Source organism: Olea europaea, chromosome 14, assembly GCF_002742605.1.
Source record: "Olea europaea var. sylvestris chromosome 14, O_europaea_v1, whole genome shotgun sequence".
NCBI lineage: Eukaryota > Viridiplantae > Streptophyta > Magnoliopsida > Lamiales > Oleaceae > Olea > Olea europaea.
The window spans coordinates 3,798,368-3,816,827 of NC_036250.1; the positions used below are offsets into that span (position 1 = coordinate 3,798,368).

The window sequence follows — 18,460 nt, forward strand, 5'->3', positions numbered from 1 at the left end:
GATCTCACTGTTACACACAGAATTTGCTCGGTAGTTCAAGACAACGAAAGAGATAATGAGTTTACAAATGAGAATTTGATTGCTTTATCCTGTCTGAGACATAAGTCGAGTGGGAGCTCACAGGCTGGACTGAGTGTACAGTCCTCTAATTGTTCTCGTGTAATCCCTGATAATGAAGATTTGTACGTCGATCAACTGTTTGACAAGAAGAAAGATTTGCAGGAAGTTGTTCACCGGATTGCTTTGAAACACACTTTTGAGTTTAAAGTGAAGAAATCAAACAAGTCGACTTACACAATTTTCTGGGTTGACAACAGTTGCCTTTGGCGTTTGCGAGCAACGAAAATGAATACGAATGAATTCTTTGTAGTTCGTAAGTATGCACGGGAACATACTTGCGAAGTGGGTATTCGTCGAAATGATCACAGGCAAGTCCGATCATAGTTCATTAGTCGAGAAGTAATGCACAAGTTTTAGGACCTACGAACAATCTGCGGACCTTCGGACATCATTAATGACGTTTGTCGAGAGTACGAGGTGGTCATAAGCTATCAGAAGGCTTGGAAGGCCAAAGAATGCGCGTTAGAGGACTTGATGGGTTCGACCGAGGAGAGTTATGCTAAATTGGTCAAATATTTCTTTGTTTAGATGTTTATTTAATATTTATTTCAAATGTTAATTATTCATTTCAATTGTTTAATTAATTATTTAATCAATTGTTTACTTAATGTCTAACTAATTATTTAATTCAATCATTAATTTCAATTGTTATTTAATTATTTGTCAATTTTTATTTATTGTGTAATTAATTATTTAATTCAATTGTTAATTTTTCAGTTTATTTAATATTGTTTATTTAATTATTTAAATTATGATTATTGTTTATTTAAATTGGTCAGGTTTTGTTATAACATGGGAAGAATTAATATTGGATCGACATTTTTTATTGAGAATGATGACGAGAATTGTTTCAAGTATTTCTTTATGGCCTTTGGACAATGCATTCAAGAATTTCGAAACGCAATGCGATCCCTAATCCTAGTCGACAGTACAACCCTTAAGGCAAGATATGGGGACAAGTTGATTATTGCAATATATCAAGATGCTAATATCCAAATTTACCCTCTTGCATTAGGCATAGTTGACGAAGAAAATGATTCGACGATGCGTTGGTTTTTCACGAAATTGAGGGAAGTAATTGGGGATGTCGAGAACTTTACATTCGTAACTGACCGAGGGCAGTCAATAATTAACGGTATTGTCGAAATTTTTCCCGAGGCACATCATGGTTATTATATGTACCATATACAAGGAAATTTGAAGATCGAGTATCGAGGTAAGGGCATCGTTACATTGTTTAGGAGAGCTGCAGAGACTTACAATTTTCAAGAATTTGAAAAGTTTATGGTCGATATAGAAAGTAAATCCTATGATTCATGGGAGTATCTGATAGAGATGTGGATCGAACATTGGGCACGATCACATTTTTCTAGACGGTGACACAACATGATGACGTCGAACAATGCGGAGTCGCTCAATGCCTTATTCAAGAAGGATCGAGAGTTACCAATTTTCGCAATACTTGAAAACATTCTTGACAAACTGTAACAGTGGTTTCATGATCGTCGTGAGGAATCACAGAGTTGCACAAGTGTGCTAATCTCGGCTCAGGAAGATAAACTCTTCAAAACTCTAGAGGTGACGAGGAAGGTATATATAGAACCACTGGATCAGTTTCGCTTCTCCGCGAGATGTGCATGTAATTTTGGATACATTGTCGACTTGAATGATAACACGTGCACATGTAGACAATTTCAGTTGGAGAGTTTTCCGTGTACACATACAGTGGCAGTGGCTATGTATAGAGGAATTCCACCATACACCTTATGCAGTGCTTATTGCATGACTGGTTCTTGGAGAGTAGCATATGTCAAAATCATATTTCTTGTACCGAATGAAGTCGAGTGGAAAGTTCCCGATCACATTTTCTTATTGAATAACTTGTTGCTGCTAGCAGTCGGTCTACGTACTCCTGGACATACACATACATCTAGAATACCATCGATCGGAGAATTTTTTCGACCTCGTAAGTGCGGCAGGTGCGGTACAACAGGACACACCAGAAGATTTTGTACAAGTTAAATTACTTTACATGACAACGTAACATATGTATAATTGAAGTTTATGTAACATTATTTATAACATTGATATTAATTATTTATCCATATCCGTAATATTAATTATTTATGCTAATTATTAGATTTTTTTTTTTTATTTCAATATTTCATTAATTAGTTTCGTAATATTTGAATTTTTTTTAAGCACAGTACGTTCTCCACAATATATCCAAACATTATAAATACGTCATGAAACATTTAAATAAACACATAAATTAAAAAATAAAAATTAAATATTAAATATTAAAAAAATAATATAGATTTTACAATTATTTTGTAATTACAAATGAATGAATGAATGAAATATACAATGTTTAAACGTTACAATATGTATAATTATTTTTAAAAAATACGTCTCCAATATTTACGAATCACCATTAAATTCAAATAAAGTACAAGCTAATTTATTTCTCCAATTTTGTATCCACGCCTGGTTGATTGCATCAACCTTCTATGCTAGACTAAAAAATTATATGTACTTGATGACGAACATGCTGCAGTCACCCATACAATTACAAAATATTGTAGTAGCAAATCATCGTCTAACTAGAATGTAAGTCGTAAATTACAAAAATAAAATAATAAACACTTATGATATTTACTGTTTCGCCGTCATCATGTCCCGCACGATGGCCAGTCCGTCTTGCACAGTAATGTTCGCTCGTCTAATTAGCATGGGGACGATCACAAACACTGACTCCAGATTTTGCTGGAGCTGACCTTATGTCAGCTATGAATGATTGGGGTCATACACATATTTAGTCGAGTCGGAAAATACAATCTCCACTACAAGGTAGTGATGATTTACACACACCGAGATGTACAGATGCGTACAACCCTCCCATGGCTTTCTCCCAACACTCGGCCACATCTATACGACCCACTCCATCATGTATATAGACACCGTGTACTCGCTACCCATAGCTTGAAACGTCTGGTACTCAATATCAACGGCATGTATGAACTCAATGTTCAATATGAGTCGGCAAGGAATGTTAAACGATCTTGGATGTCGTTCAACTCAATCTCGTAACAAATTTATGGCGAAGTCAATTTGCTGCACCATAAAGCACCAATTAAAAAAGGAGTTATTTAATTTCATAAATTAAAAACTCAAAAATATGTATATATAATAAATAACAATATTACTACTTCACTTACATTATCGGCGAGTCAAGTCCCCGAAGCAGTGATGTCATGAAACCACTTGTATGCGTCCGAGATCGTCTTATGAGCAATCCTACGGCTGGCTCTGAAAAAATACGAAAAGAAATTGTTAAGTTAAAATATAGATATTTCAGCGTTTGCGCAATGTACTAATCCTTAACATATAGTACAATACTTACCCGGGTGTAATTGCTCTCCACTCCGTCTCGAACATTTTCCACGTGGCGTGGTCCACTTCCCTAAATAAATTGGGGTGCGTGCCATCGAACCTCCTCCTCTTCGCCTTCGACTTATTGTGATGGTACCCTCGACCTCTTGCCGACCACCAGCTCCGGCACGTCAACAACACGCGACACCCTCCCGAACTCCAGTATTCCCTCACCTACTATCGGGACCACCTCCTTCGACCCCTCCGACACAAAAATTACGTCTGGCGAGTCTAGCGTCCGAGATAATACCCCCTCATCCGGCGGCACCTCCTGACCTCCGCCTCGGGTACCCTTTCCTCCTCCGTTACCCTTCCGACCTCCGCCTCAAGTACCCCCTCCTCCGACACCGTCACGACCTCCTCTGACACCCTCCTGACCTCCGCCTCGAGTACCTCCTCCTCCTCCGACATCTTCATGACCTCCTCCGGCACCTTCCCGACCTCCGCCTCGGGTACCCCCTCCTCCTTCGACACCCTCTCCTTCGGCACCCTCCCGACCTCTGCCTTAGGTACCCCCTCCACGTCTGACACTCTCACAACCTCCTCCTTCCCTGATATCGTCACGACTTCCTCCTCTAGCACCCTTCTGACCTCCGCCTCGGGTACCTCCTCCTCTCCCGACATCGTCATGACCTCCTCCTCTAGTACCCTCTCCGCCACAGGTACTCCCTTCGCCTCTGTCTCCATCGAGGCCTGATCTTCCATCTCTATCGGGCCACCGAGATATGAAGCTAATGGATCATCAGATGTCCACAACGAGTCAACATACCCCATCTGACCCCTACGGCCCTGATAACCACCGGTCCCTCCGTCCTAATAGCCGCCTGTCCCTCCGTCACCCTCTCTATCCCGATACTCGTCAGTCCCACGCAGGCCTACTATGTCTCCCCGTATCGCTACAACCTCAGCATAAAGATCTCCTAAATCGAGCTATACCATCCCGACATCACGTCGTAAGTCAGCTATTTCGCTTCGTAAGTCAGCTACGTCGCCTCTGATCTCCATCATAAGTCGGAACATATCATCGACGGAAGCACTCTAACTCCGTGCAGCAGATCCACGTCGAAGGTGTTCGGACACAGGAGACGGCGATCTCATGTAGGGAGGTGACACTCTCGACGGAGGTGATCTGATGTGGGGAGGTGACACCCTCGACGGAGGCGACATTCTCGAGGAATGTGACACCCTCTGCGAAATCCTAGACGGAAGTGACATCCTCGGGGAATGTAACGCCCTCGGTGGAGGTGATAATCGACGGTGCTCCTAAAAAAGAAATATTACAAATGAATAACTTAATTAAAAAATTATAACGATAATCAACATATTATATTCAATTAACATACCCTGTCCCGATCGACGATGGACCCAGACCTTTCTCGAGCAGCACGGTCTGTCAAAAACTCACGGATATGTCCGATCCTCCTCCTCGATCAATGCTGTCAGCTCAGTGAGGACTTCAAACTGACATATTGACATTTCATCGAATTAGTGATCGCTTATCGAGATTTCAAAAATGACATACAACAGAAAACGTAAATATATAATACGTACTTCAAGATCGTTGAGGATAGTCGATATCTGTTTTGCAAGGGGCTTGTCTTGTACTTGCCAACAGTGCATCTGAGGAATGCACGTATCCCCTCTCCTCGCATACCAACCAACCAGAATGGGGACAGTCTCGTAGACCCATATCTACAACAATTACGATTATTATATATACATTTTAATCAAAAAATAGATAATTCATTACGTTAAACATTTACCGGCAAAGCTAATGTCATGCCATATACATCGTACTTACGCTCCGACCTATCTCCCCTAGGCATCGAATGCCCCCTCCTAAAGACGCGTAAAGTATCGACAAAATATCTCCGCCCCCATGGATAGCTGTTAAACATATCGTTGTCATCAACAATTTGCAAATGAAAAACGTCAATCGATATCTTCTTGTGATGACATCTCAGTATTCTCTCGAGTATAAACACCATCCCCAATTTCAACTTCTCGGACATCTGGTCGCATCCCCTGAATGCATCTCCTAACTGCACCAGTTTCACTACCGTGGGCTCAATAAAATAATCATTCAGCAGCCTCTTGTCTGTCAGAATATTGGCTCTCGCTGCCTCTTCGCCCGTACATCTCAATCCAGTGATGATGGCAAATTCGAGTGTGGAAAATGTTGCAACCTTGCCCCCAAGATCAAAGTGGAGGGCATCTCCGTCAACTGGCTTAAGCAGCCGACATAGTAATGAATCGATCAACTGTCCAGAAAACTATACATATTGTAGCGAATATAGTGGCCATAGGCAGGATCGACGTATTATCTCTGTGTGCTCCTCGTCCAATGAATCTAACACTGCTGTAAAGCTGGCAAAGTTACAGTTCGACGTAACTTTGCCAGGAACCTATCTCAAGGCGACGTCCAAATGGTAATCCATCCTACAAAATTTCAAATGTTAGAATATTTGAAACATAATGTCACAAAATTCAACTAACCGAACAGTAGGTAACATATGCACGAAATAACAGATAATAAAGAAAATGAATTAATAACTAGACAACAAATTATAAAAAGCAAAAAACTAATTTTTGTAAAATTATTTATTTCATAGTTTATTTTAATCCTTGTTAGAAATTTATTTCAATTCTTTATTTAATTTAATTTAATTATTTATATTTAATTACTTTAAATAAATTATTTTGAATATTTATATTTCTTAGTTATTTAAATTGTTTATTTTCATTTAAATGTTCATTATTTATTTCAATTGTTTATCTAAATTATTTATTTCAATTGTTTAATTATTTATTTAACATTTATTTTAATTGTTTATAGAATGCTTAATTTTAATTGTTTATTTAATTATTTTTTAAATTATTTATTAAACTTTTAGACGAAAATATGTAATTATTTGTTATATTTTTCTTTAGTTGTTTATTCAACATTTATTTTAATTATTAATCGAATATTTAATTATTTATTTTAAAAGTTAGATAATTATTTCAATTGTTTATCTACATTTTAATTACTTACTTTGATTATTTTTATTTAAATATTTTTTATTTATTTGTTTCAATTGTTCATTAAAATTGTTCATTTAATTATTTATAGTGATTGATTATTTAAATGATTTATTGAACAAGTAAACGTAAATATTTAATTATTTATTTTAAATGTTAGAATTTATTTCAATTAAATTTTGATTACATATTTTGATTATTAACATTTATTCATTATTTACATTTTTCATTTACCATTTAAATAATCATTTAATTATTATTTAAACGTTCATTATTTTTTTGTGCATTTAAATTAGTTATTTATTCCAATTATTTTTTATTTATTTGTTTCATTTGTTCATTTAAATTATTTGATTTAATTATTTATATTGATCGATAATTTAAATTATTTATTGAACAAGTAAACGTAAATATTTAATTATTTATTTTAAATGTTAGAAATTTATTTCAATTAAATTTTAATTCCATATTTTGATTATTAGCATTTATTCATTATTTACATTTTTCGTTTATCATTTAAATAATCAATTTAATTATTATTTAAATGTTCATTATTTATTTTTGTGCATTTTAAATTAATTATTTATTCCAAATGTTTTTCATTTATTTTTTTCAATTGTACATTTAAATTATTTGATTTAATTATTTATATTGATTGATTATTTAAATTATTTATTAAACAAGTAAATGTAAATATTTAATTATTTATTTGAAATGCTAGAAATTTATTCCAATTAAATTTTAATTGCATATTTTGATTATTAACTTTTATTCATCATTTGCATTTTTCATTTTTCATTTAAATAATTATTTAATAATCATTTAATTATTATTTAAATGTTCATTATTTATTGTTGTACATTTAAATTAATTATTTATTTCAATTATTTTTCAATTATTTGTTCCAATTGTTCATTTAAATTATTTGATTTAATTATTTATATTGATAGATTATTTAAATTATTTATTGAACAAATAAACGTAAGTATTTAATTATTAATTTTAAATGTTAGAAATTTATTTCAATTAAATTTTAATTACATATTTTGATCATTAAAATTTATTCATTATTTACATTTTTCATTTATCATTTAAATAATAATTAAATTATTATTATTTTTATGTATTTAAATTATTTATGGGAAAAAAAGCAAAAAAAAAAAAAAAAAAAAACCACCAGGCTGTCTGGAAAATACGGCTCAGATGGCCGTATGCAAAACCTCCTTCTTCGTCCAGCACCTAGAGATCGCCATTTTCGGCAATCTCTGGTCCCAAAAACCTCAAAAAAATGCTATGTTTTACTATTTTACATAATTTACAAAAATTTCTACCACTATTTCCAACAAAATAAACCTTCAACATCCAGGTTCAAAGATTAATGGGGAAAAATAAGCAAAACTTACATTGTTTGCGTCTAATGGTGGCCGGTCGGTCTCCTTCCAAGGTAAAGTCGTCTCTTTCCTTGCTATTTCTTCCCCTTCTTTCTTCAAACGTCGGTTTCAAAGTGATTTGTTAGGGGTAATATTGGATTTTCATTATTTTTAAGGTTTTTACAGATTTTTCAATTTTTTTTAAACAGTAGTCAACGGCCATTTTAGAAAAATGTCTTTTGTTGGTGGCTATCTGCCACCATTTCCTCCGTCTGAAGATGGGTATTCTTCTTCCATTAAAAGTTCATTCAAGATCTTAAACAGCACTTAATACTAACTGTTCTACATCTAAGCCAGCCAAGAAAAATATTACCTTTTTTTTTCTTTTTTTGGAAAGATGAATTTATTTGTTAATATATTTCAATTAATTTTAAGTAGAACTCCTTTGCACTTGAAAAATTTAGGACTTTCACTTTATTTTTTTCTTATATTATTTATTTCTTTTCTATTTGTTTATTTAAATATGAGGGTGAAAATAGACAGTAAGAATCTTTCGTTCAAAAAAAAGTCGACTTGAGGATTAAAATGCTAAAATTAAAACGATAAGAACGATTTGAATAATGAATGCAAACAGTAGGGACGTCTGTACCAATTACCTAGTGTTCTAAAAAGCGACACCTAAGTGTATGCTTTTTATTATTAGTATTATTTTTTTTTTGTGCCTAGGCATTTTTTTTAACGCTTTTATGCTTTTACATTTTTTTTCCAATACTTTTGTACACCTTTTTATGCTTTAATTATCAAATAATTTTTAATTTAATTTAAAATTTTAAAATAATATTAAAATAAAAAAAATACTTTTTTACACCTATGTCTCTCTTAGCCTAAAATTTAACCTTCATGCCTTACAGTTTTTTAGAAAATTGTAATTATCCATATTTAGGAAAGAATTAACAGAATAAAGTGGAAATTACCATCTCTGCAAGAAAAAGGTTGAAATGAGGGTAGGGATAGCAACGGGGAGGAGGTTTGGGGCAAGGGCATTTTATCATCCTGTACCTGCCTCGTTACCCGTTTAAAGATGGGCGGAGTGTTTGCCCCATTTACGTACCCGTTTAATTTATTTTTAAGTTTCTGATAATTTATTTTATTGTCCCCACTCCTCGTTCATTAGAGTGAGAAATAAGGTCTTTGTTATTGTATCATATTCTTTATATAATTTTAGTTGTCATGTTTTATTAGAATTAATGAAATTTCATGAAGTTTTCTATTTAAAATATTGAATTCTTTTAAAAAAATAAATTAAACAGGGCGGGGTGAAAATGGGGCGTGGTGGGGGCCCCTGTTACCCATACTCGTCCCTACCCGATTAAGCGGGAATCCCCGTCCCATTTGGGGTGGGGCTAGTGGGTATCGAGAAAGACGAGTTTTTTGACATTTCTAAATGGGGGTGCAAACGTCAAATTTGAAACAATATGGACGATTTGCATAATGGTGTAAACGATTGGGATATTTTGTGCTAATTATCCAAAAATCTGATATAATTTTGTAATCTAGAATGCTTTGATAATGGAAGCATTTACATTAATTGGAATTGTTGTTCATTGTGTTGTGCCACTAATGTGTGGATGTGCACCACCAATAATGGAGGTGGTCGCGGTAGCAAGGGTAGCAATGAAATTAGTGTTGACCCCAGAATATATTGCCAATAGATGTCATACCCATCCGCGCACACGTAAGCGAAAGTTTAACACGCTAAGACACGTGGACGATCTAAAACGGATAGATCAAGGGCATGGGAGTAGCTCAACGGCGCGGGACAAGAACGTTTGAAATCCGACGAAATGTTCGTAGACCGATTGTACCATAATTATCAATCGATGTTTGTAAATATGTAAACTCGTATTGTGTTGCAAGATAATAAGAGAGAGTTGAGTAAATGGTTGTTCCTTGTATTGATTCTTGCATTACCTTTGTGAGAGATACATGGGAAGTATTTATAGTATTATAACTTAGATCGTGTGACCCTTGGTTAGGAGTACACATTGCCTCATCTCATAAGCGTACAAGTCCAATTATAGGTGTCACATTTGACTTCCTAACCTGCTACACATTAATTAATTGGCGGTTCTGCCACTACGTTGACAAGACAAGACACTTGTGCTCCATGATGGGTGTTCCATCAATCACTCAGGGAGCATCCTTGTGCAAGATCGGATCTCTGGGGAACAGTGCTACTTAGAGCCTCAGGACTTTGGATAGGAGAGCCTCGGCTACGAAGGGCCTCAGATACAGAAGGGCCTCGGCTATGAGATATCTTCGGCATATTAGCTTCGATGGCAGCACTTGGACCACGCCTGATGCTGGTGTTCTTGTTGGGATGGGGCCTCGGATAAGATGCTACGTGATTCGGCAAAAGTGGACCATGGGTCCCAGTGGGTCTGCAAAGTCTGTCAACACTAAGTCCAAGTACAGTCATTTTATGTAATGCATGGACTTTTATTATGGTGAAGGGTGTGGGGGTAAAAATTGAGAAATTTTTGTACCTTAGCTGATAGTCCCTCAAGTTCAAGTATAAATATTTATATCATGGTTGGAGTTGAAAGTATTGGTGTTGCTGTGGTTGGAAAAGGTGACTGAAATATGAGGAAGTAGAAGAAAAGTCGAGGCGGTGACTGGATCGAACCTGTCGAAACTTGTTAAGATGTGGCTAAATCTGCATAGAATCAGCAGAAGAAGCCGAGGCGATGAGTGGATCGAACCTTCCGAAGCTTGTGAAGATGTGGTTGAATCGGCGTAGAAGCAGAAGAAGCCGAGGCGGTGAGTGGCGAGGCGGTTAGTGGATCGAACCTTCCAAAGCTTGTGAAGATGTGGCTGAATCTACGTAGAAGCAGAAGCAGAAGTCGAGGCGGTGAGAGATCGAACCTACCGAGGCTTGTGAAAATGTGATCGAATTTGCGTAGAAGCAGAAGAAGAAGCCGAGGCAGTGAGTGGATCGAACCTGTCGAGACTTGTGAAGATGTGGCTAAATTTACGTAGAAGCAGAAAAAGAAGTCGAGGCGGTGAGTGGATCGAACCTGTCGAGACTTGTGAAGATATGATTGTTTTTTAGGTTTGTGCCAATGATTTGATAATTTGCGCAAGTTAACAAGAACAACCGAACCGTTTTGACTTTCAAAGCACGTACGGCTGCAGCATTGAATGTGCAATGATGGTTACAGTTGGACCTTCTAGAAGGAGACGCGTTTGAAGAGGTGCGTAAGGAGCACGTTCGGAATCCGACGAGATGTTCGTAGACCGATTGTACCATAACTACCAATCGATGTTTTGTAAATGTGTATGTAAAAATGCGTAAACTCCTATTGTGTTGCAAGATAATAAGAGAGAGAGTTGAGTAAATGGTTGTTCCTTGTATTGATTCTTGCATTACCCTTGTGAGAGATATATGGGGAGTATTTATAGTATTATAACTTAGATCGTGATCCTTGGTTGGGAGTACACGTGGCTTCATCTTGTAAGTTTACAAGTCTAATTATAGGTGTCACATTTGACTTCCTAACCTTCTACACATTAATTAATTGACGGTTCTGCCACTACGTTGACAAGACAAAACACTTAGACTCTATGATGTGTGTCTCATCACTTACTCAGGGAGGATCCTTGTGTAAGACTGGATCTCTAGAGAGCAGTGCTGCTTAGAGCCTCAGGACTTCGGATAGGAGGGCCTCGGCTACGAAATCTCCTCGACATATTAGCTTCGGTGGCAGCACTTGAACCACGTTTGGTGTTGTTATAATATATTGGTGTTCTTGTTGGGATGGAGCCTCGAATAAGATGCCACGTGATTCGGTAGAAGTGGGCCATGGGCCCCAGTGCATTGGCCAAGTGTGTCAACACGTAACAATGAGGGTTGACGATAATGGCTGTCGTTGTAGCTTTAAGTGTGTCGATAAAGGACTGCTAGTGCTCCGCCTAGCTTGGCAAGGTGGATTTGATATCCTGAGATATTTGGATCCCCGAAAATTCTCACCTTTGGTAAATGAATAGAAACTCTATAAATTTTGATTATTAGGTCAACATATCGAACTTAAATGATCCGAATTCAAGGGCATTTGTGAGATGCTTGATGTTCACATTTGAGATTAGAGGACGCTGTTTAGATGTGATGTGATATTTACATTTTTTGATTGTCGGATCGGATTGTCAGAATTTAATGTCTTAAACTTAAGCCTGTTATAATGTTTGAATTTAATTCATTTCTGTCAAATGCTTCGCAGTTTGGCATCACTAGTTGTATTCATGCTTCCAGATGTATACTTAATGCTCATCCAATACTCTTTCGACCGCTGAGGATTTTAAAACTTGCATTTGCTATTTATGTACGATGGACATGAAGGACTTGAACGAACTCAGAGATTTGGAGTTACGAATGTGTGGTTAGGGTACATAGTATTTTTGGGCTTATACTTTTTTGGTAACATTGTGGCATCGAGTGTATTGGGATCTAGAAATATACACCTTCTTTGAATTTTAGTCTCCTGAAATGGTGTTTGATGATGAATTCAAATAAAACAAGTTGTAATATCATTTTCACTTGAACATCCAATTAAAACTTATGTTAGCATCGGGTTTTTTATTTTCTACTCATTTAGTGTCATCTAATGTTGTTCAGAGTTCTGAGAGGATATTTCATTATCATGCGGAAGTTTTGGCTTTCGAAAAAGACTTTTTTTTCTCTCTCTTTTTTTATGGTAGTTTTTATACAATCTCCCAAGATATTGCCTAAGCTAACATTAAAAGTATTCTTAAATTTTGCAACTCACATGCGTCAAAAGTGCCTCGATAGTTACCTATAATAATCAAAGCCAAAATTTCTGTTCAAAATTTTATCAACAATAGCAAAATATAAATCAAATGCGAACTCATATATTGTCCTACATTTTTTTAATATTTATTACATGTAAAATTTTATTAATTTTACAATAAAGTTCAAAGGCTTGAGACGTAGCAACAAGGTAAGCCTTATAAGTAAAAGTACAACTAGACGAAGCTCAAGAGTGATAATGCATCTCCCAATATTTATGATGAGTTAAGTGCTTGTTTGGTAGAAATTTTGATAATTGATTTTTTGATCGTTAGAGAGAGAGTGAGTTCTATCTGTGAGAGAAAAATTTTAAAATGACGACTTAAATAGTGAAAAACGGTTAAAAATTGATTTTAATTGACTTTTAAATCCTAACAAACAAGCTCTAAGATTGAACGAATAATGATTTAATATGATTTTGACCTTAAAAGATAAAAACAATAAAATTTCAACCGAGTTCTTAGCTCATTGAGTGATACACCAAACTATAGACTTGACCGAGTTGTGGTAAAGGTTTTTAGAACAATTTAGCGAGCAATCCCTATCCGCAAAACCCTACAAATATACTCACCAGTCCAACATGGAATTCCAATCTGCCTGTGCTTTCCTTCAGAATCATCCCCCTTCCACCCAGTTTTATCCTCAACTTCACACGGTAAGTAATTCACTTTATTAAATTTCAATTACTTTGTCATTTTCTCACAATGATAATGAGTAGTAATTGTGAATTGTGATGTTTCCATCATCTAATTTTTCTTGTGCAAAAAATCTTGGTTCTTTAGGTTACCACGCTCGAAAAACGAAGGCCCAGCTTTCAGATTGAGTTCAAATGTATGTTGGCTAGCTTTTTATTTCATTTTCGTTTTTACTGTGTCATTTTTGAAATCTTGGATGTTTTGGTGAAGTCATGCTTATCCCCCCCTCCCCCCCCTTCCCAACTCTTTGTTAAGCTTTTTTGCCACATTTAAAGAGAAGAGGAGCGGTTATATGTGCTGCTGATTTGAATTCATCAAGGAAGTTGGGTTTTCGCGTAAATGCTAGCAAGAATTCGGAAACTTTTCGTGGTAAATCTGGGTCTGTTTCGTTTGTGAATATAACTCATCAGTCTGTTGAAGAAAGTCAACTGGTATCAACTCCGTATAAGGAAAACACTGGCTCTTTACTTTGGATTTTGGCTCCAATTGCATTGATTTCGTCATTGCTTGTTCCCCAATTCTTCATTGTCAATGCCGTTGAAGATTTCTTAAAGAATGAGGTTCTTGCAGGTATTATATATACTTTATACACAAGTAATGATGCTTCTAGGTATGATTATGTACTGGAACATCCAGGTACAGAGGAAGTGATTACACGAATTTTCGTTATGCTGATGCTTTGATTTAGTAGTTAGTTTCTAAAAATACTATTCATTCGTATGGGATTGTCGTAACTATGAAAGTTTACTTCCTGTCTTCCTGACCTTCCTAGTAGCATCGGACTCGTCCATGGAATATATAAAAGGTCAATTAAGATTTATTGTGTTTGTTTTGGGTTATTGAACAGTCTGATGCTCCGTTTGAATCAAAAGGATGAGATTGTGGTAATCAATGACAGATGTGAACTTAGGGTCACCAGTGGTACGTTGTTGGTTCCCTTTTTAACCTGTATGAGCAGGACTACTCTGAGACTGTGATATTTCCTTCAAATCCAACTCATTGCAAAACCTAATTATTACCCCATCCACCAAAAATCCAATCTTCCCATTGCCACCCTCTGAAAACAATTGATGCAAAAGGGGGGGGGGGGGGGGGGGGGGGCATTTGGTTTGGGGGCGGGGGGGGGGTGGGGGGGGGGGGGTGGGGGGAAGAGGTGAGGTTTTAAGTCTCAATTGTTTGACATTTATATTTGTCTGTGTATAACTTTATCGGTATCTGTATGTACACCGTGATGTGTTGTGTGCAGATGTAAACTAGATTTGGAGGATGAGATAGCATTTGGATTAAGTAGAAGTGTTGGACATAGTTGTTTACAATACGAACTGGCAGGCTCATGACTGAAATCTCGGCAAAGGCTTTAGTTCTCCATAAAAGTTCTTGAACTTTGATATATAAGTATAGACTCATAATAATGTCTTATTGGAAAAGCAGTCTTTCTTTATAGCATTGGGTAAATTCAGTAAACTAGAGTGCAGAAAAAGACAAAGGATATGCTAAGGATACAGTCGCTATTCTATATGCACAACAGAAACAAGAATGTAAATCTATGGTGTTTTAGATATTTTTGACAATTGTGTACGAGAGTATAGGATGAATATGTTGGATTTTGATATTATTGTTTTATATCCAGTCATGTCATGCTAGCCTTAGATTTACTAATATGGATAGATATCTCGTGCTTTCTTTCACAATTTGAAATAATAGAGAAGAAGATCAAATTAGCATCGACTTTTCTGATTTTGTGCTATTTAGCTGTCTTACATCTTCATCAGTGCACCTCATTTTGTTAAATTTATTTTACCGTTCTCATTTTTATTAACAAACAGTTAGCATTTTCCATATAGTTATCATGCAGACATAGTTGTCTCATTCTTTTCTGAGCTTAGGCTTGTAGAAGTTCTGCAAATCATCTTTATTGTCCAAGGACGAGAGTTTACTCTATTTTATGTCAATTTTAATGCAGAAATTGTCTCTTCAATTTCTACTGAGGTCGTTTTCTATGCTGGACTTGCAATATTTCTGCTAGTAACCGACCATGTTCAGAAGCCATTTCTGCAGTTTAGCCCAAAGAGGTGGAGTCTTATCACAGGCCTGAGAGGATACTTGACATCTGCATTCTTTACTATGGGCTTCAAGATTTTCGCTCCTCTCCTAGCAGTTTATGTCACCTGGCCAGTGCTGGGCTTATCTGCATTGGTTTCAGTGCTTCCTTTCTTATTTGGCTGTTTGGCTCAATATTTATTCGAGAGACGTCTTGATACGACAGGATCATCCTGCTGGCCTTTAGTGCCTATTATCTTCGAGGCAAGAAAATTCTCTATCAATTTAGATACTCTCCTTGTAAAGCGACGTAACATTAAAAGGGATTATGTTTTCTTTGCAGGTTTATAGGATATATCAGTTGACAAGGGCTACCAGTTTCATGGAGAAGTTAATGTTCGCAATGAGGGGCGCGTCTGTAACCCCCGCAGTTTTGGACAAAACTGGTGCATTGGTTTCCATGATTATGACTTTCCGTGTCCTAGGTTTGGTTTGTCTTTGGTCCTTGCTTACGTTTCTGCTTAGGCTCTTTCCATCTAGACCAGTTGCAGAGAACTACTGATTTGTATAGAGGATGATGCACCTACCTACATGTTTTGGCCAATATTATTACAGTTAGAGATTGGTAATCATTTCAAACTTTTGTTCATGTTGGCAATTCTTTTTTTTTAGTTTCTCTTATATACCATTACAGCAACCTCACTCTAATATATAAAATTTCAATATTAGTACTCTGAACCTTAAAAGATAGTGTTTTGCCATAGTTAATTTGTTAGTTTTGAGAAATAACCAGCGGAAATGTTTCAACTGGATTGTATTACAGATTTAGAATACAAATGTGTATAGCAGAGAAAAAGAATGTGATTGCAAATACATGTAAAATTTGAAGGCTGCTGCTCCGCGAATTCTGAGTCGACCCTTCGTGTTAGTGCTAGGTTTTCACGAGGTTAACGGTTTCTCCATCCAGTAGGTGCAAATTTAGGCTGCATATCAAGTTGGAAAACATCACAAAACTCCCTAAGCGACGATTTATAAGCAATTTCAATCAAAATGCAGTCATCAGTGTGATCATTATTTGCTGCTCTATGTCCGTTAGACGACAAACTCTCTCTTAACAGTCCCTTTATGTTTCCAACTCGACGATCCCGAACCCCACATGGAACTATCTGATGAAAGGGTGCAATATCTATGGTGACATTCAGTGTCAATCCATGAAATGTTATCCATTGTGATACTTTTATACCAAAGGCTGCTAATTTCTTGTCTCCTGAAGGTGTTTGAGATCCCGTATCAGTTCCAATTAAAACATCAAAGACAGCAGAAAATTAACAAATCTTGAAAAGCAACATAACCTATGAGACTGATGATAAGCAAACACAATTGATTAAGGAAATAAGTGAGATTTGGATGCTGAATCCCTCAGTTTTAAAGAACACTAAACACAAACGGACAGGAAAAACCAAAAGGACAAAAATGCTAATTGGATTATCAAAACAACTAAACAAGAACATTTATACAGAAACATGCTTAATTGTACAGCCTTTTAAGATATATTCTAAAGTTCCTTAAAGACCAATAGACATAAAGCACGCAACTTTTATCAACGAGCAGTTACATTTCCAATCCTGAAAGATGTTAGATGAAACTAATGATCCCACAATCTCCAAACAATCAGATATATTGATTTCCAAATGAAAATCCTTGCATCATCACAAAAGACCACTCTTCAAGGATGAAAGAACAGAAAAATCGGAATAACTCTGAAATGCTATTTTGATTTCTATATGGATTTTATCGGTGACAAAAGAAAATGAAACTATCACCCTCTTATATACTCAGAAAATCAAATTCCTAATTCGCATGCATAGGTCTGCATTATTGCTTTGATGTGCAATTTGGTGCACCGTTCACAAGGCTGATTTACATCCTCATTATTTGCATTATGCCATATAAATGTGTCTCAAGATGAAATCAACGTTCATTGCTTCAGACATTCAAGTTATGCAAAAATAGATCCTGTTATTCACTTATTCTTCTTTCCAAAAGAGTAAACTTCATCAATTATAAGCTAATTTGCATGTATAAAACATAAACCAACCATCATTGGAAGATGAGTTATAAGACATACCAACCCAAACACCAGTTAAGCCATCAACTCGTGATGCATCAATAACAAATGTAGCAGAAAGAACACGAATGACCACCTCTTCAAGTGCCCTGAGGTACCAACGAAGACCCATTTTATGATATTTGAGATTGATAATGGGGTACATAGCTAGCTACATTACAACATACATAATAACAAAACATGTCGGTTCCAAAATACGGAAAAACGAGCTACATAGTATGCATTAAAAATAGGTGGACATTTATGAAAATTCTTGAACAAAAGTAATCAGCAAGTTCTCAAAATTGCATACAGCATCAAACTAATGAATTTGGGAGTGAATATGCAAATCTTTTTCTGTCACTCCATCAAGATACCACAATCCTCCTGATGACATTTTTTTAGGGTAAAGCCAATTTGACAGAAAATGTTGACAAATTCTTTGCCAGAACGAGTGTTGACAAGATACGATTGGATAAAAATGTTAATTGTATTTTAAATAGTCCAATAATATGATAGCATGTGACATTATGTCAAGAATTATCTCAACCATTACGTTAGTGTATCATGATTATTTTTTCTATTTACCTGCAATTAAGATCTCATTATAAAATTCACTAAATGCTCAAATGAAAGTTTCTAATTGTATAAGTTTGTTATAACTCTATTATTATACAACTTTAAAGTAGCAATCAACAAAAAAATCAACCCACTTCAATCAACAAAAATAGTAAACTGCAAAAACTAAAATGAAAGAAAAAATGCAGAAAACACAAGAAAGAACGCGGTATTTTTGCCCTAAGACAAGAGG

The 18,460-nt window shown here is 35.8% G+C and overlaps 1 protein-coding gene across 1 annotated transcript; it reads left to right on the plus strand.

Moving 5' to 3' along the window:
* The first annotated feature begins 13,292 nt into the window (after positions 1-13,292).
* LOC111408829 lies at positions 13,293-16,213 on the plus strand. The gene is made up of 5 exons (XM_023038610.1): positions 13,293-13,462; positions 13,590-13,638; positions 13,758-14,072; positions 15,466-15,806; positions 15,886-16,213. The coding sequence occupies exons 1-5, from the start codon at positions 13,388-13,390 to the stop codon at positions 16,102-16,104; spliced, it is 999 nt and encodes a 332-aa protein (XP_022894378.1). The 5' UTR covers positions 13,293-13,387; the 3' UTR covers positions 16,105-16,213.
* The last annotated feature ends 2,247 nt before the right edge of the window (positions 16,214-18,460 follow it).